At 51.7% G+C, this 26,902-nt stretch overlaps 2 protein-coding genes across 6 annotated transcripts in view; one reads left to right on the top strand and one right to left on the bottom strand.

Moving 5' to 3' along the window:
* The window catches only part of RNF123 (ring finger protein 123), a 128,939-nt gene extending 121,162 nt beyond the window's left edge, over positions 1-7,777 (top strand). For all 4 annotated transcript variants that reach the window (XM_054033815.1, XM_054033814.1, XM_054033816.1 and 1 more), the window contains 3 exons: positions 5,521-5,615; positions 6,305-6,390; positions 6,788-7,777. In XM_054033815.1, coding sequence (XP_053889790.1) covers positions 5,521-5,615; positions 6,305-6,390; positions 6,788-6,887 — 281 coding nt within the window. In that variant the 3' untranslated portion in view covers positions 6,888-7,777. The remainder of the gene's footprint in view (positions 1-5,520; positions 5,616-6,304; positions 6,391-6,787) is intronic.
* On the bottom strand, positions 111-20,953 carry GMPPB (GDP-mannose pyrophosphorylase B). 2 transcript variants are annotated; one of them, XM_054033821.1, is made up of 9 exons: positions 18,693-20,953; positions 18,531-18,611; positions 18,221-18,269; positions 17,818-17,960; positions 16,055-16,213; positions 15,566-15,644; positions 15,166-15,293; positions 1,019-1,161; positions 111-907 (listed from the first exon to the last, which is right to left on the bottom strand). In XM_054033821.1, exons 1-9 carry the CDS (start codon positions 18,819-18,821, stop codon positions 904-906), a joined length of 915 nt encoding a protein of 304 aa, XP_053889796.1. In that variant the 5' UTR covers positions 18,822-20,953; the 3' UTR covers positions 111-903. The 2 variants fall into 2 exon arrangements, with proteins under 2 accessions (XP_053889796.1, XP_053889795.1); XM_054033820.1 differs by lacking the exons at positions 111-907; positions 1,019-1,161 and adding exons at positions 7,936-8,407; positions 9,061-9,243 and having other exon boundaries at positions 18,693-20,938.
* Positions 20,954-26,902: the final 5,949 nt, after the last annotated feature.

The raw sequence follows: 26,902 nt of genomic DNA, 5'->3' as shown, positions 1-26,902 counted from the left end.
GAGATCACCCTGACTTTGGCTCCATTTTAATGAATGTCTCTCTAGCAACAGGTTTCAGAGTGGTAGCCGTGTTAGTCTGTATCAGCAAAAACAACGAGGAGTCCTTGTGGCATCTTAGAGACTAACAAATTTATTTGGGCATAAGCTTTCATGGGCTAAAACCTACTTCATCAGATGCATGGAGTGGAAAATACAGTAGAACGGTATAAATACACAGCATATGAAAAGATGGGAGTTGCCTTACCAAATGGGGGGTCAGTGCTAACGAGTCAATTAAATTAAGGTGGAAGTCTGGCCTTTCGCTACTTGTCCTCACAGAGGTACCTGTGAAGGGACAGCAGGTTCCCCAAGGGAAAACAGTAGGGTCAAAATCCATGGGGAAAATCCAGAGGGACCTCAGCTCCCCTAAAATCCAATTTATGACAAGAAGCGAGGGGAGAAGCGAGGGGGCAGAATTCCCCATTTTCTAGAAGAATGTTTTTCTTTAACCACAGAGAAGTTAATCAGGGTGATAGTGAGTCAGGGATAGTCCCTCGAACTGTGGCCTCTACCCCATCCATTCTTCATCCAGTCACTTAGTTTCAACAACCCTGTAAAAAACAATTTGATCCAGAATGAAATATCTCATCATCTGGATATTGGCATGACCAAGACTGTTCCCTCAGAAAAAGGTTTGCCAGGTTGTACTCCATCTTCTTCATTGTGCAGAAGCACATGGTGGGTATCAGAGCCATTCTCAACCTCAAAAGGCTGAACAAGTGGATGAAGAAAACAATGCTTCTGATGGAGACCCTGGCCTGTAGAGTGTCCTCCCTGTCCAGAGGGACTTCTTGACTTCAGTACCTCTTGCAGACGCATATCTCCATATCCCCATCTGATCATGCCACCACAGACTTCTGAGGTTCACCTACAGCAGGAAACGTTATGAGTACTGAATGCTCCTGGTTGGCCTGTCTTTGGCCCCGAGGATTTTACACAGATGGTGGTAATAGCCAGACTCAGGTTGCAAAGAACTCACCTGTACTCTATTCTCGACAACATCCCAATCAGAACTCCAGCGGTGCAGAGGACCACATCTTGGATGTTGAATCTCCTCCAGGGGCACGGCTTCATCATCAGTGCCAAGAAAAGGTCTCTGGTTCCATCCAACAGAATAACCACCTGGGGGCAGAAATAGACACCTTGATAGCAAAGGTCTACCCATCATTAGAAAGGTTTCAGAAAATCCAGAAATGTATTATCTTGCTCCAGAGATGCAGCAGGCCTACCATAGCACTGTGCTGTGCTAGGACTCATGGTACTGTGCATAGGCATCACTCCATGGGCACAATCGCTCATCAGACGTCTTCAAGCCTTCATAGTAAAGGTGTGGGACCATTCCCTGGAACACATGAAAGATCAAGTAGGGGTTCCAACATAGGTATTTAACACCTTACAATGGTGGTCAGTCCATGATAATGCCTGCAAAGGTATGTCCATCTGCCTTCCAGATCCTTTAATCCTTGCAACCAAGGCCAGCTTGGAGGGCTGGGGAGCTCACTTAGAGACCCAAACAGCCCAGGGCCTCTGGAGCTAGGAGAAAAAGGCAAAACTGCATAAACCTCCTAGAGCTGAGAGCTGTCCAGCTAGCTCTGCAAAGGTTCCAGCTCACTCTAAGGGGAAGCATGTCCTGGTTCAATCCGACAATATGACTACATTTGCGTATTTAACAGCCAATGGGGAACAAGGCGTCCAGCACTAAGTGTGGAAGCAATGGAAATAGTGAGGTGGATGGAACAGTTCTGCCGTTTCCTCAGGGTGATCCACATCAAAGTGGACCTGAGCCACAAAAGGGCAGATGGTCTCACCAGGCGCAGGGTCAAAAACTCTAAATGATGCCTGAATCAGGACTCACCATTCAGACGTTCTGCCTCCCTTCCCATTTGTGAATCATACAAATGCAAAGAAGCCAAAATACTTCACAAGTGAAGCAGACCCCGGAGTCATGGGCACAGATGCCTGATCGCACAGTTGGCCATAGGGCCTACTTGATTCGTTTCCACCTTTTCTGCTACTGAGGAAGGTGATTCAGAAAATAAAACGAGAGCAGGCGGCAGTAATTCTTATAACTCCTCATTGGCCAAGGAGACCTTGGTTCTCAGACCTGATAGAGCTGAAACTGGAACTCCCACTCCAGGTTCTGTGGAGACCAGACATCCTTTCAAAGGTCCTGTTCTTCAGCTAGAACTGGAACAACGCTTCCTCAGCTCTCGTCCACTCACGCCCCTTCTCTACCTATGCTACACTGATGACATCTTCATCATCTGGACCCATGGGAAGGAGACCCTGGAAGAATTCCACCATGATTTCAACAGCTTCCACCCCACCATCAACCTCAGCCTGGACCAATCTACACGGGAGGTCCACTTCCTAGACACCACAGTACAAATAAGTGATGGCCACATTAACACCACCCTATACCAAAAACCCACCGACCGCTACTCTTACCTTCATGCCTCCAGCTTCCACCCCGGACACACCACACGATCCATCGTCTACAGCCAACCGCTGAGGTACAACCGCATCTGCTCCAACCCCTCAGACAGAGACCAACACCTACAAGATCTTCACCAAGCATTCTCAAAACTACGATACCCACACAAGGAAATAGAGAAACAAATCAACAGAGCCAGACGTGTACCCAGAAGCCTCCTGCTACAAGACAGGCCCAAAAAAGAAACCAACAGAACTCCACTGGCCATCACCTACAGTCCTCAGCTTAAACCTCTCCAACGCATCATCAGTGATCTACAACCCATCCTGGACAATGATCCCTCACTTTCACAGATCTTGGGAGGCAGGCCAGTCCTCGCCCACAGACAACCCGCCAACCTTAAGCATATTCTCACCAGCAACCACGCACCGCACCATAACAACTCTAACTCGGGAACCAACCCATGCAACAAACCTCGATGCCAACTCTGCCCACATATCTACACCAGCAACACCATCACAGGACCTAACCAGATCAGCTACAACATCACCGGCTCATTCACCTACACGTCCACCAATGTTATATATGCCATCATGTGCCAGCAATGCCCCTCTGCTATGTACATTGGCCAAACTGGACAGTCACTACGCAAGAGGATAAATGGACACAAGTCAGATATCACGAATGGCAATATACAAAAACCTCTAGGAGAACACTTCAACCTCCCTGGCCACACAATAGCAGATGTAAAGGTAGCCATCTTACAGCAAAAAAACTTCAGGACCAGACTCCAAAGAGAAACTGCTGAGCTCCAGTTCATTTGCAAATTTGACACCATCAAAGCAGGATTAAACAAAGACTGTGAATGGCTATCCAACTACAGAAGCAGTTTCTCCTCTCTTGGTGTTCACACCTCAAATGCTAGCAGAGCACCTCACCCTCCCTGATTGAACTAACCTCGTTATCTCCGTACTGATTATACCTGCCTCTGGAAATTTCCATTACTTGCATCTGAAGAAGTGAGGTTCTTACCCATGAAAGCTTATGCTCCCAATACTTCTGTTAGTCGTAAAGGTGCCACAGGACCTTCTGTTGCATTTCATGTCAGGTGTCTGCTCTTAATATTGTGCTATTTGTAGGATCCTTGCCCTCCTTGCAGACCATCCATAGGTAGCCAGATTCCTTCTAGCAGTCCGATTAGCCAGACCAGCAGCCAGGCCAGTCTTCCCAGCATGGGACCTACTGCTAGTTTTGAGGGCCCTGACAGCCATCCCTTTGAGCTTCTGACTCCAGTGTCGGCCTTTCATTTATCCTTAAGACTTGTTCTTAGTAACTGTCATGTCCGCCAGGCAAGTGTCGGAGCTGGCAGCCTTATCCACATGTGAGCCTTACTGGGTGCTCCATGAGGTCAAGATTGGGCTTGGGACACCAGCATCCTTTCTTGCTAAGGTAAATTCCTCCTTCCACACTTCCCAAGAGGCTGTGCTTCCTTTGTTCTGTCTAAAACTACAATATCCAATGGCAAAGATGTGGTAGACCTGGAATGTCAGAAGAGCTTTGAAAATCTCTCAAATATGCAGAATCCACAAGAAGATCGGGCTCCAAATTTGTGTCGTCCTACTCGAAATGCCAGAGAATCAGAGCTTCGAAGTCCTCCATTGCTAGGTGGATCAGACTATGTATTGTGGAATCCTGAATCCTCAGAGGCTCCAGTCCCAGAAGGGATCAAGGTGCACTCCATGAGATCCTTAGCAGCCTCATGGGAGAGATAAGCAAGTGCTTTGGAAATTTACAAAGTGGCCACTTGGTCTACAGCTAACACCTTCATTAAGCTCCACAGGGTGGGCCTTCTGTCTTCTGCAGGGGCTCCTGTGGCAGAATGGTGCTGCAGGCAGTGGCTCAGAAATAGTACAGACTTTTGAGCAAGTTCACAAAAGGGGTAGGGGATACTTTCCTATCAAACTTTTGTTTCATAACCCTCACTACTTTCCAGACAGCCAGAACTGTGGGAGACACTGGGCTGCAGAACAGAAAATTTTGTAGAAATAACTTGCTTTCTGCTAGCATCGTCTCCCACAGTTGTCCCCACCTTGGATGGCTCAGGAGCCAGAGTTGGATACTAAGTGGAATATTTACCATAGGATTGTCTTCCTTGGTTCAATGTACATAATGTCATTATCTCTGGAATATTTGTTAATGCTGTTCCAGTTTTACCGCTTGGAAATATTCCTCTGGCAGCAAGCGGGAGCAGAGGGGGCATGGCCACAGCATGCTGATCCAGCTCCGAGAGCTGCAGTGAGAGGAGATGCTGCTAGCTAGCAGAAAGGAAATAATCTTTGAGGAATTTTCCCTGCCCCCTTTGGAAACGGCATGGCTGGCCCAGGGTCCCTCAAACACTGTGTGCCTCTAACCTCTCTTGTCTTGTCAGGGTTGCCCAGCCCCCCATCACACAGCTTTGGTGCCCCCTTCACACACCATCCCTTCATTGCCCTAGGCCTTGACACTGCAGCCTCTCCCAGGATCTGCCCCCTCACATCCCTGCTGGCCTAGGCCTGTTCCCATCTTGGTCCTCCCTAGCTCCCCCCAGCCCAACCTATTTGTTTGGATGCCACCTTCGGGCCCTCTGACCCTCAGTGCCCTCTCCAAACCCCACTCAATGCTGCTTGCCCACCAGTGGCTTCCAGGCAGGCTCTAATGCATGCACACAGCTGCTGGTAGAGAGCAGGTGACAGTCTCTGGCCTTGCCCTGCAGGCAGGGAGAGGCATGACCAGCGCTCTGCTTGTCTCCTATGCTGCCGGGATCCTGGACACCCCCTCCGGCTCATCCTGTGCCTGCCTGTGGGGACACATTGCAGTTCACACAGGGCCATGGTTCTGTCCAGCCAACACAGCTGCAGTTTACCATTCGTGGGCAGCCCTCAGCCAGTGGGGTGTCCTGGCATGAAGTCAGCCACAGAGCTGTGCTGTGTGCCCCACAAGTACCACCCTCCCGTTTGGGGCCAGCTCTGGTGCTCTCTTCCCTTTCACTTCAGCCGTTCTCTCCACAGACACCGACTACATCAGCCAGGAGGAGCTGGCCAAGGTGGAGCGGATGCTGGGCCACCTGAGTGAAGAGTCCAAGCAGGCAGCTGCCTCCATGCTGGTGAGTCCCTGCCTGGTATGCACGCAGCCCAGAAACCAGCAGTCTTGCAGGGGGGTGGGGGGGGGGAGGGAGAGTGCCCTTCCTGGGGTGGAGTGGGGGAACCCGTCATGCCAGCTCAGATGGTGACTTGGGAGGGTTCAGCCTGGGCAGCTGGGGGGCTGGCTTTGCACAGGCTGCCTGGCTTGGCCACACACTGCACAGCCCAGCCAGCTGTGTACCCAGCGCTCTGCTGAATGCTACATGTACCCACTTCTCTATGCCTGGCAGCTGGAACCATTGGGAACTGGCCACACAGGGTGGGGGGTTGCTGCCCTGCTGCACAGTGGGCATGTCAGAGTGAGGGCTGGCTGGGAAAACTCCCCCAGGCAGAGGCTCGTTTGGCCAAACCTGGGGTGTGAGGTGCCATTGGGAGTCCCCAGGTAGTCTGAGTATCTCCAGGATTAAATCCCTGCCACACTGGGTGAGACTGCACAAGGCTGTGTCCCACTGCCCTGGCCCAGGGGTACTGCACAAGCCACAAGCCTGAGCAACCAAGGGGCAGCTGCCAGCCTGGGCTACAAGGGACAGGAGGGCTGGGCTCAGGCTGCTTGGTGCAGCACCCCCAGTGCTGCTGTCTGGCAGGAGGCAACCACTGGGGTGTGTGTGGGTGCCTTCAGCTGCTAATCAAGGCCGGGTGATTGTCTTTGCAGCCTACCAGTGAGGAGGACCTGTGCCCCATTTGCTACGCACACCCGATCTCAGCCATCTTCAGGCCATGCTCCCACAAGTCCTGCAAGTGAGTAACTGCGGTGGCCCTCTGCCCTTTCCCTCCCTGCTGGGGGCCAGGAACAAGGGAGTCTGCTCAGCCCCACAGGCTAGGAGCTAGGGAGAGCTCTGCTTCTCTGCTCCCCTTGAACCCCTCTACTGGTAAAGACTACCTGCGTCTGGAGCCCAAGGACCTGGCTCATGCTCCATGGAAGCTCTTGGATCTTTTTGCATGTGCTGGGAGGGGCTCCCCTGGGGAGAGGGCCAGCCCCCATCCCTCACCACACTGGGGCTCCAGGCCTCGCTGCAGGGTGACAGAGCAGGGGTGCAGTCATGGGCTCCACTGCTCAAGGGAAGCACTTTGCCTGGGAGTGCTTGGGTGCAGGGCTGGGCACAGCTCCCTCATGGTACAAGCTTTGTCTTTTCAGAGCCTGCATCAACCAGCACCTGATGAACAACAAGGACTGCTTCTTCTGCAAGGCCACCATCACAGGCGTGGATGACTTCACCAAGCCAGGCAGCTCCTAGTGGGGGGATTGACCCTGCAGGCTGCTGAGGCTCCTTTCCCTCAGCCTCCAGAAGTGGGTTGCCCAGCTCTGGTTAGTTGTGGGCCCTTCCACAGCCCAGCCCCCTTGCTCACAAGCATGAGGGACACTAGCAGATGGTGGAGGTGCTGCTTTTGCCCTGTCTGAGCCAAGGCTGGGCTCAGTCTGTTCAACAGGTCAGGGGGAGGCCTGAGCAGTAAGGGCTGAGGGGTGATGCCTTTCCCCGGTGAGGCTAATGCCAGCATGTACCTACTGGAGTCTCAGCCATGGCCTGCAGGAGCCTGGCTGACCTCAGGGTCTGTCCTGCTGCTGTTGCGATTTGCTATGGAGCGTTCGTTCATATGTGAGCCTGTGTGCTGCTGCGATGGGCCACTGCCAGCTTCCCTTTGCTGGGGGTGGGGCACGCTTTGGCCCAAGCTCTGGGTACTGGGCAGCCAGACTGCGGAGAGCTACTGCTTCTGTGCTAAGCTAGACAGAGCAGAGGCTGTTCACAGCTGGCTTGGACTAGGCCTGGGCCCTCGTGGTTGAGTTCTCTGAGGGGCAGTAATTGGCTGGGGTCTGGCAGCCTGCAGTCCCCCAGCTTCAGCCTGGTGGGGGAGAAGTATGTGGCACCTTGCCCTACGGCTGCAGGAGCATGTGCTAGCTGGCAGCGGGGGTGGGGATCCCTGCTGCTTGGTGCAGAATCCTTGGCCTAGGTCTCTCAGCTGGGGGAGAGGCTAATGCTTGAGCTCTGCTGCAGGTGGGGTGGGACTAGCAGTAGCGTGTGATTTGTGACCAGCCCTGTGGGATTGCTCTGTGTTGTGCATCGGGTGCTGTTACCTGCCCCAGCTGGGGTCACTTCTCTGCACGAGAGCATTAAATTATTCTTCCTTATGGGGTGGCATCTTGTGTGTGCAACAGATGGGAACGCAAGGCCTGTGGATCTAAGAGCAGCTGGGCCAGGGCACCTGCCTCAGGAATGGAGACACCCAGGAGTGATATGGGGAGGGCAGGGGCCACAGGACCAGCCACAGCAAGGTGACATGAGGCCATTCAGCGCTTTTAGACAGTGTAATTGTATTGGGTGGGGCCCTGTAGGCCTGGCCCTCAGTGGCACACCTGGCTCCTACCAGCACCCAAGCCATGCATCTCGCAGCTGTGGCTCCCTGCTTTCTGCTGCTCCACCATGGAGCTCCCTTCCCCCCCTCCCAGACCCTTCCAACAGCAGACTCAGAGCCCAGCAGCCCATGAGGGCCCAGTACTGCTCCATGCGGTGCGCCAGCAGAGCCAGTTCCCATACCCCCCCCCCCCCCCCACCCTGTGTGCAGGGCTCTGCTCCAGGAACCAAAGTGTTAACAGTTCAGTAGCAGGGGAGCTGGCCTGGCCCAGCAGCTACATGATGATGCGAGGCTCTGGCACCGACTCGGCAATGGACTTGTGTGGCAGCACGTTGGCCCCGTTGAGATAGAGCTCGTCATTGACGATGACATCCTCGCCCAACACTGTCACGTTCTCCATCCGCACCTAACCGAGACAGGCCGCCTGTCAGCCAGGCCCCACCACATACATGCTCCCTGCATCAGAGGCAGCATGTCTTCCACAGCTTGGGTATGTGGGTGGACTTGCCTTGTGCCTAGTGCTCAGCCCCCCCAACTCTGAGCTGCCTCTCCTGCTTGGGCCCCTTCCCCCATGACAAGCTAGGGCCAAAGGCTGGAGGAGATAGGACCTCCTCCACTGCAGCCAGGCACAGCAACAGTGCCCCCCCCCCATTCTCAGGGCTGGGAGTAGCCTGGCCCTTTCAAGCTGCCAAGCCCCTCCCATGCCTGCTCACAGGAGGGATGAACTGGAATCTGGTCTCTCTAACTCCAGCCTGTCCTAAAGCCAGATTCTCCATCCCAGAGGTGGAGGTGAGGATACAGATGCCAGCTGCCACCTCTGTTCTTGTGCAGGAAGGGACTGTGTCCTGGGCACTGTGGGCCTTGGCACCCCCAAGCCAGCCAGGCATGGGCCCCTCCAATGCCCCCTAAAAGAAAATGGTCACAGCCATGACTCACCAGGGAGCACTAGCAGCCATGTGTAGAGTCAACTAACCAGCAAGTGTCTGTGATAGAGACACAGCCAGCCCCCTGGCTGCTGGGCCCTGCTGCAGGCATGCGCCAGTCTACTAGGTAACTCACCCACTGGCCAACAGACGACAGCCAGCCAACAATGCAGGACTCTAGCCAGGAGTGAGAGCGGATACGGGAGCCTTTCAGGATGGTGCAGCGCTTGATCCGTACCCCATCCTCCACCACCACCCCAGCCCCAATGGTGACATTGGGGCCAATCGTGCAGTTCTCACCGATCTGAGCACTTGGGTCCTGGAAAGGAAGAGCGAGGTGGGTGTAGGCCCACACTACAGGGGCAGCTGCCTGCCCTGGCACCAATCCCCACTGCTCCAGCCCTCATGGTGCTAGGGGTGTCTGGCCAAGGCCTGACATGTATGCCTTCAGATGAATGGCTGGCTAGAGGGGCTGCCCTTTGAGAACAGAGCAGATGGCTAAGCAAGGAGAGCCATGGACCCAAGTCCTAGCTGATTCACTATCAGCATAGGGGACCCTCACCCAGCAGCAGGGAGCTCCCTGGTTCAAGGCAGCCCTGTGCTAGGAGATACCAGCCCAAAGGAGTCACATTCCCAGCCTGCTCTGCTAGAGGAGGCCCCATAGTTCTCCCACAGAGATGAGAGCCTGCCTGAACCCCAAAAATGCTGCACCCACCAGTACTTAGGCACAGATGCCAGACCTGGTAGCCCAGCAAGGGCCTGCTCCTCAGGTCAGTTGCTGAGCTCACTGTAACCCACACTGTTGCAGGTAGGCGAGAGAGAGGAGCCTCCACCCCAGGCTCCCCCCTTCCCAATAGGCAATCCCAGGGTCATCCTGTCCCTATGTAACCATGCCTTGGCACAGAGTCCTGCATGAGAGGGGGTAGCTACCTCTAAGGGAAGTGCTGTTACAGATGCTTGCAATTGCCTGTGCCCTCAGAAGGGGCCAGCCCATACAGACTGGGGGAGGGGGGGGGGGGAGAAAGAGCTGCAGTGCTCAGCCACGCTCAGAGTGCTGTGGGTCAGAGGCCTCCTCAGGACCCCAATAACAGCACAGCTCTAGGGCTACTCTTTATGCCCATCCCTCACCTTTCTGGGACCTGCTCAGCCAGCGAGGCTGCAGGTTTGTAGCACTCCACAGAGCTCTGCCTGACCCTTGGGATGAGTATGGTGTGTACTTGCTATGGGCCTGTTTGACTGAAGTGTATAGTGTGGGCTGGTTGAGGACCATGTGCTGAGGTTAGCTGAGAGCTTTGATCCCTAAGTCTTGAACCCTTAACCAGAAGGCACAACTATCGGGTAGACGGGGGTTGAAAAGCCAGTGCCAAAGCAATGAGGGGAGGTTAGAGAGTGAGTGAGAGAGCCAGATATACTTTCTATTCCCTAAAGTTAGGCCAAGAAAGACTCCCCTCTCCCACCACAGGCTCCAAGAGTACAAATACTGCAGGCAAGAGAACAAGTCCAGCAGCAGAGCAGGGGCTCTCCAGTTTATTGCACTGAATGTAGGATGGATGATTACCTGCCTCATGGGCACATGGCTGCAAGCAGCTCCTGGCCCTCAGAGACTAGAGTAGCTGAACCGACGGAGCTAAGGGAGACAGAACGGTACAACATCAAGACTTTCTGGGACACAGCAGAGCGGGCCCACCCTTGGTCTGACAGCCTCGGGGCTTCTGAGGAGGATGAAGGTCTCAGGGAAAGAGAGCATCAAGCTGGAGTGGAAGGCAATAAACCCTTACTTAGGACCCTCATCTCACACTGAGGACACCCTTCCAGGGGAGAGGACTCTACTAATTAGGAAGAGACAGCTAATAGTAATGGGGGATTCAATTATTAGAAAAACAGGTTGGTTTGTGAGAACCGCCTGGTGAATTACCTGCCAGGTGCAAAGGTTGCAGCTCTCAAGACATCTAGTCAGATGTATTTGCAGTGCTTGGGAGGGGCCAGTGGTCATGCTACATCTAGGTACCAGTGACATAGGGGAAGGCAGGTGAGGTCCTGGAGGCCAAATGTAGACTGCTAGGTAAGAGGCCAGGAATAGGGAAGTGCTCTATTACACTGAAATGCTTCCAATTCCATGTGCAGGTCCAGACAGGCAGAACTGCAGGGTCTCATTGCGTAGATGAGACAATGGTGTTAGGAAGAGGGGCTTAGGTTTATTAAGGAAAGAAGAAGCCAATACCAGAGGGAGGGGCTCCACCTAACCCCAACAGAACCAGATTGCTGGCATGTCAAATTAAAAAGGTTGCAAAGGAGTTTTTAATCTAGGGGCTGAGGGAAAGCTGACAGGTGCAGAGGAGTGCGTGGTTTAGGCAGCCACATCCCTTAAGGGAGGATCTACTAATGAGGATTCTCTATGCCCTAGTAAAGAGGCGAGTACAAAAATTGATAAAGTGCAAGTAGGAACTGAAGAGAAACAGTCAAATGAAAGTCCCATTCAATTATATCACAAAGGCAGACAACCAAATATTGACCAGTTTTATATGTGCTTGTATACAAATGCAAGAAGTCTCAATACTAAGATGGGAGAACTTGAGTGCCTAGTGTTAAATGATGATAACCAATGGGACACAGTAATACCAAGATCCTATATATGTTGTAATGACAGAGCAGGTCATGCTAGTGGAGGAGTGTGAAAGAAAACAGAGTGAAACTTGTAAAAATCTTAAACTAATCAAACAGCACCACAGATTTGCTGTGGATAGAAATTCCATGCTTGAATTATAAGAATATAGCAGTAGGAATATACCACCTGACCAGGTTAGTGACAGAGATTAGAAGTGAATATAGTTGAACCGCTTGGTGAGAGAGTGTCAATAATGTAATTAAATTTAACATCTGGGGGGTGGAGGGAAATATCAAAAGGAACTCATCATAGTAGCATTTAACTTTAAAAAAAAGGGGGAATTACACAAAAATGAGGAAGCTAGTTAAACAGAAATTAAAACTAACAATCTCAGTAGTAAAATGCCTGCAAACTGCATGGAAACGCTTTAAAGCACCATATTAGAGGCTTAAATGTATACCACAAATAAAAAAAATACAGTAACTCCTCACTTAAAGTCATCCCGGTTAACGTTGTTTCGTTGCTGATCAATTAGGGAACATGCTCGTTTAAAGTTGCACAATGGTCCCTTATGTTGTTTGGCAGCCGCCTGCTTTGTCCACTGCTTGCAGAAAGAGTAGCCCATTGGAGCTAGCTGGTGGGGGCTTGGAACCAGGGTGGACCGGCAGCCCCCCCATCAGCTCCCCTCTCCCGTAAGTTCCCTGTGCGGCAGCTGCCCAGCAGGCTATCAATTGCCAGCAGTTCAGCTGTCCCTCCCCTCACTGCCATGTGCTGCTCCTGCCCTCTGCCTTGGAGCTGCTCCCGAGAGCCTCCTGCTTCCTGTGTTGGGGCAGTAGGGGGGGGGAAGAAGGGACGCTAACGTCAGGGTGTTCCCCTTCCCCTTGCTCCTGACCCCCGCTTACTCCTTCTCCATGTAGAGCAGGGTGGGAACAGGACGGAGAGAGCGTGCTGGCCGCAGCTGCTGTCTCAACTTGCTGATATACTTAAAAAGGCAATGTACTTAGAGTGGGGTCAGCATAATTAAAGGGGCAATGCGCATCTCTCTGTCTCTTTCCCACACACAGGGTATGTGTCTCTGTCTGCCATGCTATCTCCCTTCCCTCCATCTGTGCTGCCTTGTAGAGTGTGAGGCTACATTAACAACGTGTTTACCCTTGAGGGCTCAGCCAAGTGCTAGTTCATCATTTAACAGAAAGGCATTCCCTGGGAAATATCCCACCCTCTGATTTCACCACCTCAACCAAGCTTCACAATCACCATTGCTCTGTGTATAGTATTAAATTGTTTGTTTAAAACTTATACTGTGTATGTGTGTATATACTTTTTTGTCTGGTGAAAAATTTCCCTGGAACTTAACCCCCCTTATTTACATTAATTCTTATGAGGAAATTGGATTTGCTTAAAGTCGCATTTTTCAGGAACATAACTACAACATTAAGCGAGGAGTTACTGTAGTAAGAGGAACAAAAAAATACTACATGGCTAACCAACAGAGTAAAAGAGGTGGTTAGAGGCAAAAAGGCATGCTTTATAAATTAGAAGTCAAATCCTACTGAGGAAAATAGGAGCCTAAACTCTGGCAAGTGAAGTATAAAATTATAATTAACATAAGAACAACCATATTGAATCAGACCAACGGTTCATTTAACCCAGTATCCTGTCTGTAAACAGTGGCCAATGCCAGGTGCTTAAGAAGGAATTAATGAGTTAGACAGCTGAAAAAAGAATTTGAAAAGTAATTAGCAAAAGAGAAAAACTGCCAGTAAAAAATCCTTTAAGCTCATCAGAAGCAGGAAGCCTTCCAAACAATCAGTGGGCCACTAGGTCATCAAGGTGCCAAAGGAGCACTTGGACTTTCAGAAAGCCTTTGACAAGGCTCTTAAGGAAAATAAGTTGTCATGGGATAAGAGGGAAGGCCCTCATTGATCAATAATTAGTTAACAGGAAACAGAGAAGGAATTAATGTCAGTTTTCACAGTGGGCAGAGGTAAATAGCAGGGTCCCCTGAAAATCTGTACTGGGACCAGTGCTATTCAATATATTTGTAAATTATCTGGAAAAGGGGTAAACAGTGAGGTGGCAAAGTTTATAGATGATGCAAAATTATTTAAGATAGTTAAGTACAAAGCAGACTGCAAAGAGTTACAAAGGGATCTCCTACAACTGGGTGACTGGACAACAAAATGGCAGATGAAATTAAATGTTGACAAATGCAAAGTAATGCACATTGGAAAACATAATCCCAACTATACATACAAAATAATGGGGTCTAAGTTAGCTGTTCCCACTCAAGAAAGAGATGTTGGAGTCACTGTGGATAGTTCTCTGAAAACATCCACTCAATGTGCAGCGGCAGTCAAGAAAGTGAACAGAATGTTGGGAATCATTAGAAAAGAGATAGATAATAAGTCAGAAATATATGCCACTATATAAAGCCATGGTACGTCCACACTTTGAACAGTATGTGTATTCTGGTTGCCCCATGTCAAAAAAGATATATTAGAATTGGAAAAGGTTCAGAGAAGGGCAACAAAAATTATTAGGGGTATGGAACAGCTTCCATAGGAACAGAGATTAAAAAGACTGGGACTGATCAGCTTGCAAAAGAGACCTCTAAGGGATGATATGATGGAGGTTTATAAAATCATGGCTGGTGTGGAAAAGGTGAATATGGAAGTGTTATTTACCCCTTCACATAACACAAGAACCAGGGGTCACCCAATTAAATGAATAGACAGCAGGTTTAAAACAAACATTCTTCACGCAATGCACAGTCAACCTGGGGAAGCTCATTCACAACATCCCCTGGCAAGGCCAAAACTATAACTGAGGTCCAAAAAAGAATGAGATCAGTTCTTGGAGGATTGGTTCATCAGTGGCTATTAGCCAAGATGGTCAGTGATGCAACCCAAGCACCAGGTGTCCCTAGCCTCTGATTGCCAGAAGCTGGGACTGGACAACGGGATGGATCACTTGATAACAGCCCTTTTCTGCTCACCCCCCCTGAAGCACCTGGCATTGGCCATTGTCGGAAGACAGGACACTGGAATAGCTAGACCTTTGGTCTGACCTAGTGTGGCCGTTCTTATGTTCTGTTCACTCCCTCGCTGTGGGCTGGGCCTTAGGCACTGCCCAAGGGAGAGAATTACAGTCAGCCTCTTTCCTTGGGCTGGAAAGCCTGAGCCTAGATAGCCCCTTGGCCAGGACTAGCCCAGGCTGTTGTCAGAACAGCAAGGCCCCTATCTCAGCTTCCTCAGACAGGGCCCAGGCAGCCCACACTCTCTGTCTGGGAGGGTCCAGGCCAAATGGGATGAGGGACCTGGCTGGGCTGGCCATAGCAGGCCTGCTGGGGTCCCACATGGGGTGCACAGGTTGGAGGCCAGTGCTAGTTAGTGTCCTGAGTCTGAATTTCCTAGCAGACAGCAGCAGGGCTCAGCAAGCCAAAGCCCACGGCCTGCTACAGGAGCCACATGAGCCAACTCAGCTCCCAGGGAACGGGGGGAGGCCAGCAGCAGGGTGACCGGAGTACTGCAAGCTCACGGGGTGTCACACTGGGGGTGCATCTACACCCACTCATGTCAGGAAGGAAGCAGCAGCCCCAAGCACACCGCTGGGCAGAGAAGCATAGGCACTCACCACCAGCACGTTCCCCACAAAGCCAGGGCCCGCGTGCAGCCTCTCTGGGTGCTGGACCTTCAGCGACTGCAGGAACATGCACATGCCCGTCAGAAAGTCCTTGGGCTGCCCAATGTCCATCCAGAAGCCTGTAGGGACAGAGCAGCACTCTCAGCCTACAGGGAGGGCAACAGGGACAGGCCAAGCCCCTGCAATAAGCACAGGAGATTCCCCCACATCCTCCTGGATGAGCCCAGAGGAGGCAGCTCATATACCCACTTGATGCCACCGGCACAAGAGGCACACAGACTTGGGGCAGGAGGATTCCTTTGTGCTGGGGCAGAGAGGGGGAGCAGAGGGTGGGGAGATGGATGTCTCCTTTACTCCGTGGCTGGGAAGGGGTCTCAGCGGGGTCCCTTACCCTGCAGCTCCATAGCATAGAGCTCCGCATCCTGAGCCATCACCGGGAAGATCTCCTTCTCTATGGAGGTGGGCCGCAGCTACAGACAGATACACAGGGCCCAGTCAGGGGCATCTCCTCCAACCCTGAGTGCACAGCCTCCCAGTTCCCACAATGCCCTGCAAGCACGTGGCTGTTAAATCTACATGCAGCCTAGAGATTACAGATGGTCATGAGTGCTCCTGGATGGACCTGATCTCTGCCTCCATCCCCCTGGCTCCAACTCCAGCTCAGTGCCCCAACTGCTGGGAATCCCTCCCCTTCCACAGCCTCCTCTGTCTCCTGGAAAACCCCCAGCCCAACACTCAGCCTCCACCTGCCCTCTGCTACACATGCACACAAACCCGGGGAGGGAGGGGGTGCGGACCAGGAGACATGCATCCCTCCCTCCCACCCCCAGCCATCGCTCTCCCTGCTGAAGGCTGGGCCCACAGCTGGCCAGCTCCCTACCTGGATCCTGTGCAAGAGGCTGGGGTTGAAGATGTACATGCCGGCATTTATCTTATTTGAGACAAACACCTGGGGTTTCTCCACAAACCGGTGGATGCGTCCCGTCTCAGCTTCGCACACCACCACCCCATACTTGGAGGGCTCCTCCACTTTTGTCACCTGCAAGGCAAAGTTACTGCAAGACACCTCCCTGTGGAATGACTGAGGGAAGACCAGGTGGGTTCTGCCAGGCCAGTCACTACACTATTGCCCCTTTTTACAGACAGGGAAACTGAGACATGGGGCAAGGACTTGGCCAGGATTGCACTGCCAGAAGTCCCATTTCTGCCAGCTGCCAAACAACATAAGGGACCATTTCGGAGGCACGGCGAGGGCAGGGGCAGCAGGTTTGTATAATTTTTGGTGGTGCCCAGAAAGGGACCAAGTCCGTCGCGCCCCCCCCCCCACACGCACATCTGCCTAAGGCTTTGGGAGAGAATTTGGGTGCAGGAGAGGGTTTGGGATGCAGGCTCTAGGAGGAAGCTTGGGTGCAGGAGGAGTGCGGGCTCTAGGATGGAGTTGGCTGCTGGGGGCAGGCTTTGGGCAGGGCAGGAGGTTGGGGTGTAGGAGGGGGTGCAGGAGGAGGTTTGGGTGTCGGGTGCAGGCTTTAGGCTGGGAGAGAGGGTTGGGGTGCGGGGCTGGGCCAGGGATGAGTAGTTTGGGGTGCAGCAGGCAGGCTGCCCCGGGGCTAGAGCAGGGGGCCAGAGAGGACTTCCCCCAGCCCTCTCCCTGCCGGCAGCAGCAGGCTCTGAGGGAGGGGGCCCCTCCCCAGCCCAATACTCACCCAACTCAGCCCGACACACCCAAGCTCCCCCAAGCTGTTGCTCAGAAGGTCCAGCCAGGATAAGTCCCCCCGCCCACCCTGGAGTCAACTCAGAGTTGCCTGCCAGGAGGGGGGCTGTCATGTGCCTCCTCCCTTCCTCCGGCACAGCAGCCCCCTCAGCCTGCCCCCGGCACCACTCCCTTGTAGCTGGCTGCGGCCGGCGAGGAAGTGCAGTGCGGAGCAGCCGCCAGCAGCCCAGGGCAGGCAGGGACGCTCGGGGGAGGTGCGCGGGGGTGGCAAGCGGGGGTGGGGGGAGAGACCCAGCCCCAAACATTGGTGGAGCCAGGCCCCCCCATACAACTTGCCGCCCTGGGGAAGGGTCATAGAGGCAGCGGCAGGGCTGTGCTTCATGCCCAGGGAGCTGATAAGGTGATCAGTCCCCCCCACCACAAAGCGTTGCCCCTGCCAGTAGCACCAGCCTCTTCCCAGGGGGGAACTGAGGTGGGCCTTAGCCCCTCACATTTCACCAAGGAGCCCTGCCCCGTGCTCACTCCCTGGCCAGGCCAGAAGCCAGGCCATGGTAACAGCTGCCCAGGGAGCCTGGGCAACTGTGGGGAACCTCAGACCCTCCACCTAGTCTGGGTGGCGCACCTCTAGGGGCAGGAATACAGGCTGGGGGCTGCTCTTGGGCACCCTGGCCCCCCACCCAGGGCAGGTGGAGGGTCCTGGGATCCCCACAGCGGCCTGGGCAGCTCTTATCCCGGCCCAGCTCCAGCTTCAAGCCGGGCCAGGGAGAGGGTCTGGGGGTGAGGGGCATAGCCCCCCATTTTTACACAGAATCTAGTACTCCTGACTGTGCCCATAAAAACCCAGGAACAAGTGCAGTGTGGTACGCCAAGTCAGTAGGGGTGGCAGGAGCCAGTCCTGTTCTAACCCCCTGGAGCCAGCCCTGGGCACTCACCACGATGGAGCCCTCCTTGCCGTGGTGCTTGTGGAAGCGCACCATGTCTGTGAAGGGGAAGTCGCAGATCACGTCGCTATTAAGGACGAAGAAAGGCTCCGAGCTCTCAGTCAGCAGCTCCCGGGCCAGCGCCAGGGGCCCCGCTGTGGAGGGAACATGGCTCAGAGAGAGCTGGCAGGGGGGAAAGGCCACCTGCTGCTCCCCAAGGTGGATACAACAGCTGCCACCAAGCACAGGCTCTACCCTGTGCTGAGCCAGCCGCTTAGCTTCAGTTTTATGCAAGCAGGGGTGGCGTTGGAATGAGAAGCCTCACCCCATCCCTGTAAACTGCATGAGCAGGAAGTCAGGCCCCTCGGCCAACCCTGTAGGGGGCCAACTGAGCATGTGGGATGGACAGACTCACCTGTGCCCAGTGGCTCCTTCTCATGGGACAGGGAGATGCGAATGTCTAACTGAGAAAGATAACAGAATCCAGGGTCAGGAGGATGCACTGCACCCCATTTGCTGCCTCCCAACATGACCCCAATGCCATGCTGCTCTGCCCCTCCCACATGACCCCCTTGTCCCCACACATAGCCCCACCCCTCCCCCACCTAGCTAACCAACCCCCGCCCCTTCCACATGCTCCCACCCGCCCAGCCCCGCCCCTAACCCTCCCACGTAGCCCCCGCCCCGCGCTGTGACCCGATGGCTCCCCCGCGGCCCGGTCTCACCCGCTGCTCCTGCTCCCGCATCGCCCCCTCCAGCACCTCCGACATGTAGCTGACAGCCAGGATAACGTGATCGACGCCCGCCTGCCGGGGAAGGGGAAAGTGCGTTAGCGGCGGGGGCCTGGGAGCCGCCGGGGCGGGGTTCGGGGCCCGGCCCGGCCCTACCTGGCGCAGAGCCTCCAGCTGGTGCAGCAGTATGGGCTTGTTGCAGAACTCCACCAGCGGCTTCGGGGTGCTGAGCGTCAACGGCCGCAGCCGGGTGCCGTAGCCGCCCACCAGGATCAGCGCCTTCATCGCCCTGTGCGGGAAGCCGCCACGTCAGGCCGGCGCGCGGGGGGTCAGAGCCTGCTCCGCTCCCTTTCCGGGTCCCGCCCCCTGTCCGACCGTCACTCCGACTGCCCGGCCCAGCCCGCGCTCATTCACGGGCCTCATCACCTGTCCGGCTCCGCCGCGCTCCTCAGGCGGGGGAAGCCCAGGCTGGGCCGCGCACCAATCCGAGCGGCAGACGTGTCCCTCCACCCTGCCGGCCAATCACACAGCACGCAACGGCTTTGCCATAGTAACCGCAGACGTCACAGCAGCGACTCCCGCGCGGGGGGCGACGGTCTGGCGCAGGAACAATCACATCTCAGGAGCCCGCCTCTCGCGTACTGGTGCCGGCTGGTTTTGTCAGAGCGGTGTCCCGTGCTGCTCGTAGATAGGGCAGGCGGCACCCCGCCAAGCAGCTCCAGGGGGTAGCCTCCAGGCCTCGGCCCCGCTCTAGCCTCCGGCCCTGGTGGCCGTGTGCCAGGATAGGGTGGAGGAGGTGAGGTATTTCTCTAGCACAGGATGGCTGTGCCAGGGCAGGGCTAGAGAGCAGGGTGCACGCAGAAGAGCTATGGAAGTGTAAGCAGAGTCAGAATGGGCTCTACCCTGACATCTGGTGGTGAGCTGTGGAAAAGGACTTCAGGGGCTGATCTTGTTTGCATGGGCACACCCACCCTGCCTAGCCTGATGGGACTGCTGGCCCAAATGGTCACTTTAGCTGCTGTGGGAAGGACAGTAGAACTGTAGTTGGCACTTTATGATGGAGGGACTTGCCGTCAACTAAGTAGCTCTTGCTAGACAAGGGACATGGGTTCCAAAATCCAGTGAATTGAGAGAGGCTGGGGACAGGTATTTGTATCTGGTAGTGTAGGCCCCTTCTGAGGGCCCTAAACGCCACTTTGACTTCTCTCTCCACTGTGTAATAACAGAGCTAATTTTGACTTCATTAGGAATATTGTTACATGCTGCAGAGCTGAAATCACAATACCCAGGTCTAAGTATTAGACCTACTTTGGGCTAGTGGTGCACCAGCACTGAGGCTCCCCTACTACCAGCTGAAATCACTAAAGAGCTAAACTTACTAAGAGCTGAAATCACTGAGCGCTGTGTTAAGTAGGGGGGGAGCCTGAAGATATATTGGTGAGTGGCTAACGGGACGGCTGGCAGAGAGGAGCGGCTTGTGGTGAAGACTGCAGCAGAACCCCACGGAGAGGCATGCCAATTGACCGTCAACATGAGCAACGGAGCACATAAGGTGCCCCAGACTGTTGCCAGCACAGAGTGCCCAAGGAAAGCAACAGCAGGGTTTGTTGCCCCGTGTGCTTCACGCCAATGAACACAACAGGGTGGAGAAGCAGTCAAAGTTTATTTGAGATCTCAAAGCGGTGCAAGGAGATGGGCACGTCTCAGATCAAGCACACCATCATAAGCAGCTTTTCTCTTTTTATACATTTTGCAGCTAAGCTTTTCCCTTCTTCCCCCCTTCCTCCTATAATAGTTTACATTAAGCAAGTAGCAAGCAATTACATTTAAGCAGTTAAATCATCTTGACGGCTATAAGTCCAGCTTGTTTTAACTTCTCTTTGAATTATTATCTTGTCCCTTTCCTTTGATTTGTTGTTTTGCCTTTCAGCCAGAAGTATGCAGGCCTCATTATTACCGCTTAGCATCGGTATGAGCGGTGCTGCACCTGATAACTGGCTGTTACAGATTCCAATTTCTGCATCTGGCTTTTAAGGTCGATTAGAGTTTAAACATGGAAGGACTTTGGTTCATTTAGGCCTAGTGCAGGAAGGCTTCATTGACACTCGTGGTCTTCCACCCTCCCGAGTTACCTAGGGTTATGCCTAATGACACCAACAATACCCCACCCTTCCACCTATGCTGGGAGGTAGACTCAGCGGAGGAACTTCTGTACTTTGGGGGGGCTGCATTGACCAAGGGCAGAAACTGTGTGGGGGGTGACTGGGTTATTGGACTCAAGAACCAAAGGGAAGGGACATGGTCCAATCTGCTTGGGGGGTGGGTCTTCGGGTTCATGGTTTGTGTTTATGAACCTTAGGTATGGTATTTTCCCAATTTAATGCGGTGTTGTTTACCTCATGTTATTAAAGATTTTTGCTACACCGAGACTCTGTGCTTGTGAGAGGGGAAGTATTGCCTCTTTGAGGCACCCAGAGGTGTCTGTGTAATTTTCCCAGATCACTGGGTCGGGGCTCGAGCTGGTTTTGCATTGTATTGTTGAAAGGGACCCCCTATGTCCTGAACCCGGCCCTTGCTGCTGTCAACTCGGCCTCACAGAAGGGTTACAGAAGAAAGAGAGAGGAGAAAGAAAAGACCAGCTGGACCTGCTAGAGAAGCAGAACCAGAACCCCCTGGTCCGAACGACTTCCATCACTCCAGAAATCTGCAAATGGGAACACTTGTGTCCTGCATACAGCGAGGATGATGATATTACTGAATATCTGACTACCTTTGAAAGGCTGTGTGTAATACATGAAATCCGTGATGATAAAAGAGCGTTCCTTCTCTGATTGCAAAATTAACTGGTAAATCTTGAAATGTATTAAATGGAATGCCTATTGAGGATGCTTTAGACCAGGGGTCCCCAACACGGTGCCTGCGGGCACCATGGCGCCTGCTGGGGCATCCATATGCACCCATGTACTGGCCGCCGAGAAGTGGCAACGTCAAGAAGTGCTACCACTGAAATGCCGCTGAATTTTGGTGGCCACGCCTCTTGATGACGCTGCTTCACGGCGGCATTTCAGTGGCGATGCCTCTTGACATTGCCGCTTCATGGCGGCATTTCAGCAGCTGCTTGTCCGGCAGCCATGGTCCTTGGCGGCTAGTCATCTGGCGCCCGCCCCACAGAAAAGGCTGGGGACCACTGCTTTAGACTATTGTCAATTTAAAGATACTATTTTGCGAAGTTTTCAGATTACCCCCTAATCATATAGAATTAAATTTAGGAATCTTAAAAGGGTTATTGGGATGAGGAATATGTAAACAACATGAAAGCTTTGTTGGGAAAATGGGTGAGGGGTAAAGAGGGCAAGTTTTGAAGAAATGCTTGATCTTGTTGCTTCAGAGCATTTCTTAAGCATATGTACGGCTGAAGTAAAGCAGTGTCTATGGGACAAAGATGTAAAGACTGTGGTTGAGATGGCTTTTTTAGCTGATGGCTCTGAACAGACTCGGGCGTCTATTGAGGGCAGGCCACAGAAAGAGGGGTTTAAAACAGGTGGGAAGAGTAGATCCCATTTTGTCCCTGAGAAGAGAGAAGGGGGTTGGGAGCCTAAACATTCTCTTACCCAAAAACATCCCTCTACTGGTAAATCCTGTCCCAAATCCCCTGTAAAAGCAGAAGAGCCCAAAAGGTGCTATCAGTATAATTCCATTTATCACCTGAGGAATATATGCCCTGTGCTAGGAGGAAGCAAGCATCCAATAGCTTCTTAGTTCTGCTGTCCTCAGCACAGAAACCCCCCAAGCAATCGAAACCTATCATATTGTTTTTGTGCGATTAGCCTCTGCAGAACCAGATATGGAGCTTGTTAAGGTTGTCCAAATTAATGGCAGGGAATACTTGAGGCAGAGGGTTACAGGGACCCAGATCTCTCTGGTTAAGCAGAGTGTGGTCCCAAAGGCCAGTATGCTACCTGGCCAAATGGCAGAGATTGTGGGGGTGGGCGAAAGCAGATTTCTCATGCCACTAGCTAAAATCCATGTGGTGTGGGAAGGTTTGGAAAGTTTTTTGACTGGGGGGGTAATGGAACACCTCCTAGTCAACCTGCTCCTTGATAATTATTTTTTCCGTGTAGCTCAGGTTAAAGTATTTGCCTGCAGCAGTAGGGTGTTCTATGCCAGGACCCCCAAGGGAAAGGGTAAGGTCTCAGGACCTGCTGAGAGAATGGGAGAGAGTCTCCTTGATTCTTCTGCAGCAGGGAGAAGCCACATGCTTCCAGGTGGGAGGGTGGTAGAGACCAACTCCTGCACTGCAGCAGGAGGTAATCCATCAGGAAGGGATGGGAGTGTAATGCCCGCCAGGGAGAGGACTGTCCAGGTTGTTAGCTGCCAGCAGGTCGCAGCTGAACCAGAGATAAAACTGGATCTAAGGAGCACAGAGAAATGTGGCCCAGAGAAGGGGCAGGGACCTCAGAAACCACTGAGGTGGGTGAGGATTCCTGTGACTCTGTAACACAGAGAAGCAGTGTGTTTCCAAGTATGGGAGGGGCTGAGACTAGCTCCTTTCCAGCAGAAGGCAACATGCCCACAGGGGCGGGAGAGGTGGTGTCAGTGATAAAGGAAACTGTCACAGTTGTTAGCTGGCAGAGTTTTTCAGCTGAACAAGGGATAGAACCCTTCTTAGGGAGCACAGAGAAATGTGTCTTAGGAGGAGGCCTAGAGGAGGAAACTGGGGAAGGAATAGTGGGGGTACAGGAATGTCTCCTCACTGGTCATTTGGGAGAGGATGCCCAGGACAGAGTGGCTGAGTCAGCATCTGTGCACCCAGGCACTCAGCCCATGACCCAGTGTTTGAGAGGGTACTGTGTGACTGACTTCCTGGAGGGGTGATGGAGGGTACCCCAATCCAGGTCCCAGTTTTTCAGGATGCTATTTCTGATAAGTTTTTGGAAAGTAACTGTGTCTCTTTACATCAAGATGCAGCTTCAACGCCAGGGATAGCAGAGCTGAGACCAGGAAATTGCCAGGTGGTAGTTTGTGAGAACAAATGACAGAGAAGGGGGTGTTTTCCTCCAGGCTGGGGAGAGACAGAGAGCAGTTATGGAAAAGCTGCTGGGAACAGGTGCATCTGATCAAAGGGCAAACATACCTAGCCCAGAGAACACAGAGCTCTAGGGAGCATGGAAAGACTCAGTGCTGGGAGGGGGAAACACAGGGTTACCCCAAAAGGGGAGCTGAATTTTCTGCATATGTACAGTCCTGGTGTTGGGAGACCGCTCCCCAAAGGGCCAGCCAATGTACAGGATCCCCCTCAACACCTATTTTGCCAGATCCTGAGGCACCAAAATTCATAAGAACGTAAGAATGGCCCTAGTGGGTCAGACCAAAGGTCCATCTAGCCCAGTATCCTGTCTTCTGACAGTGGCCAGTGCAGGTGCCCCAGAGGGAATGAACAGAACAGATAATCATCACGTGATCCATCCCCTGTCGCTCATTCCCAGCTTCTGGCAAACAGAGGCTAGGAACACCATTCCTGCCCATCCTGACTAATAGCCATTGATCCTCCATGAATTTATCTAGTTCTTTTTTGAACCCTGTTAGGGTCTTGGCCTTCACCGCATCCTCTGGCAAGGAGTTCCACAGGTTGTGCATTGTGTGAAGAAATACTTCCTTTTATCTGTTTTAAACCTGCCGCCTATTAATTTCATTTGGTGACCCCTAGTTCTTGTGTTATGAGATGTAGTAAACAACACTTCCTTAGCTACTTTCTCAACACCAATGATTTTATAGACCTCAATCATATATCCCCTTAGCCATCTCTTTTCCAAGCTGAAAAGTCCCTGTCTTATTAATCTCTCCTCATACGGAAGCTGTTCCATATCCTAATCATTTTTGTTGCCCTTTTCTGAACCTAGTCCAATTCCAATATATCTTTTTTGAGATGGGGCGACCACATCTGCACACAAAATTCAAGATGTGGGCATACCATGGATTTATATAGAAGCAACACGATATTTTCTGTCCTATTATCTATCCTTTCTTAATTAGTCCCAGCATTCTGTTTGCTTTTTTTGACTGCTGCTGCACATTGATGTTTTTGGAGAACTATCTACAATGACTCCAAAATCACTTTCTTGAGTGGTAACAGCTAATTTAGACCCCATCATTTTATATGTATAGTTGAGATTATACTTTCCAATGTGCTATACTTTGCATTTATTAACATTAAATGTCATTTGCCATTTTGTTGCCCAGTCACCCGGTTTTGAGAGATCCTTTTGTACTTGGAAAACCTCTTCGCAGTCTGCCTGGGTCTTAACTATCTTTAGTAATTTTGTATCATCTGCAAATTTTGCCACCTCATTGTTTACCCCTTTTTCCAGATTATTTATGAATATATTGAATAGGACTGGTCCCAGAACAGACCCCTGGGGGACACCACTATTTACCTCTCTCCATTCTGAAAACTGACCATTTATACCTACCCTTTATTTCCTATCTTTTAACCAGTTACCAATCCATGAGAGCACCTTCCCTCTTAACCCATGGCAGCTTACTTTGTGTAAGAGCCTTTGGTGAGGGACCTTGTCAAAGGCTTTCTGAAAATCTAAGTACACTATATCCACTGGATCCCCTTGATCCACATGCTTGTTGACCTGCTCAAAGAATTCTAGTAGATTGGTGAGGCATGATTTCCCTTTACTAAAACCATGTTATCAAATATCAGAGGGGTAGCCGTGTTAGTCTAGATCTGTAAAAAGCGACAAAGAGTCCTGTGTCACCTTATAGACTAACAGACGTATTGGAACATAAACTTTTGAGGGTGAATACCCACTTTGTCGGATGCATCAATACGTTTGTTAGTCTATAAGGTGACACAGGACTCTTTGTCGCTAAAACCATGTTGACTCTTCTTCAACAAATTATGTTCATCTATATGTCTGACAATATTGTTTTTTATTATAGTTTCAACCAGTTTGCCCAGTACTGAAGTCAGGTTTACCGGCCTGTAATTGCTGGGATCACCGCTGGAGCTCTTTTTAAAAATTGGCGTCACATTCGCTATCCTCCAGTAATCTTGTACAGAAGCTGATTTAAATTATAGGTTATAGACTACCGTTAGTAGTTCTGCAATTTTACATTTCAGTTCCTTCAGAACTCTTGGGTGAATATCATCTGGTCCTGGTGACTTATTGCTGTTTAATTTATCCATTTGTTCCAAAACCGCCTCTAATGATACCTCAATCTGGGACAGTTCCTGTCAAGGCTGCTTCCCCACTCTGAACTTTAGGGTACAAATGTGGGGGCCTGCATCAAAACTGCTACGCTTAACTACCAGCTTAGATCTGGTCTGCTGCCACCATTCCCAAGTGGATTCCCTTCCCTGGGAAGCCTTGAGAAACTCTTCACCCATTCCCTGGTGAATACAGATCCAAACCCCTTGGATCTTAAAACAAGGAGAAATTAACCATTCCCCTCCTTCCTCCCACCAACTCCTGGTGTATCAAGATCCAACCTCTTGGATCTTAAAACAAGGAGAAATCAATCAGGTTCTTAAAAAGAAGGCTTTTAATTAAAGAAAAAAGGTAAAAATCATCTCTGTAAAATCAGTATGGAAAATAACTTTACAGGGTAATCAAACTTAAAGAGCTCAGAGGACCCCCTCTAGCCTCAGGTTCAAAGTACAGCAAACAGAGATAAACACTCTAGTAAAAGGTACCTTTACAAGTTGAGAAAACAAAGTAAAAACTAACACGCCTTGCCTGGCTGTTTACTTACAAGTTTGAAATATAAGAGACTTGTTTAGAAAGATGTGGAGAACCTGAATTGATGTCTGGTCCCTCTCAGTCCCAAGAGTGAACAACTTCCCAAACAAAGAGCACAAACAAAAGCCTTCCCCCTCCCAAGATTTGAAAGTATCTTGTCCCCTTATTGGTCCTTTGGGTCTGGTGTCAGCCAGGTTATCTGAGCTTCTTAACCCTTTACAGGTAAAAGGATTTTGGAGTCTCTGGCCAGGAGGGATTTTAGAATACTGTACACAGGAGAGCTGTTACCCTTCCCTTTATAGTTATGACAGTTCCCACGCAGCTTGCAGAGATTTCACTTTTGGCACTGTACCTTTAATTTCTGTTTAACTTTCTCCTCATTTTTGTGTAGTTCCCCTTTCTGAAGTTAAATGTTACAATGTTGGTCCACTGTCATGTTTTTTATGCCACAGGGATATTACATTTAATTCTATTATGGTCACTATTACCAAGCGGTCCAGCTAAAATCACCCCTTGGACCAGATGCTGTGCTCCATTTAGGACTAAATAAAGAATTGCCTCTCTGGTAAGTTCCAGGACCAGCTGCTACAAGAAGCAGTCATTTAAGTTGTCAAG

This window comes from Malaclemys terrapin, chromosome 7 (assembly GCF_027887155.1).
Source record: "Malaclemys terrapin pileata isolate rMalTer1 chromosome 7, rMalTer1.hap1, whole genome shotgun sequence".
NCBI lineage: Eukaryota > Metazoa > Chordata > Testudines > Emydidae > Malaclemys > Malaclemys terrapin.
Note: the sequence above shows the minus strand (reverse complement) of the source record. Positions and strands in the feature narration are given on the sequence as shown.

Bases quoted from the DNA above. Each gene is read 5' to 3' on its own strand.
- GMPPB (XM_054033820.1), bottom strand. From the start codon at position 18,821: ATGAAGGCGCTGATCCTGGTGGGCGGCTACGGCACCCGGCTGCGGCCG. The intron at 18,270-18,530 runs GTGAGACCGGGC...TATCTTTCTCAG, and splicing joins TGCGGGAGCAGGAGCAGCGG to TTAGACATTCGCATCTCCCT. The intron at 15,294-15,565 runs GTAAGGGACCCC...CTGTCCCTACAG, and splicing joins CTATGCTATGGAGCTGCAGG to GCTTCTGGATGGACATTGGG.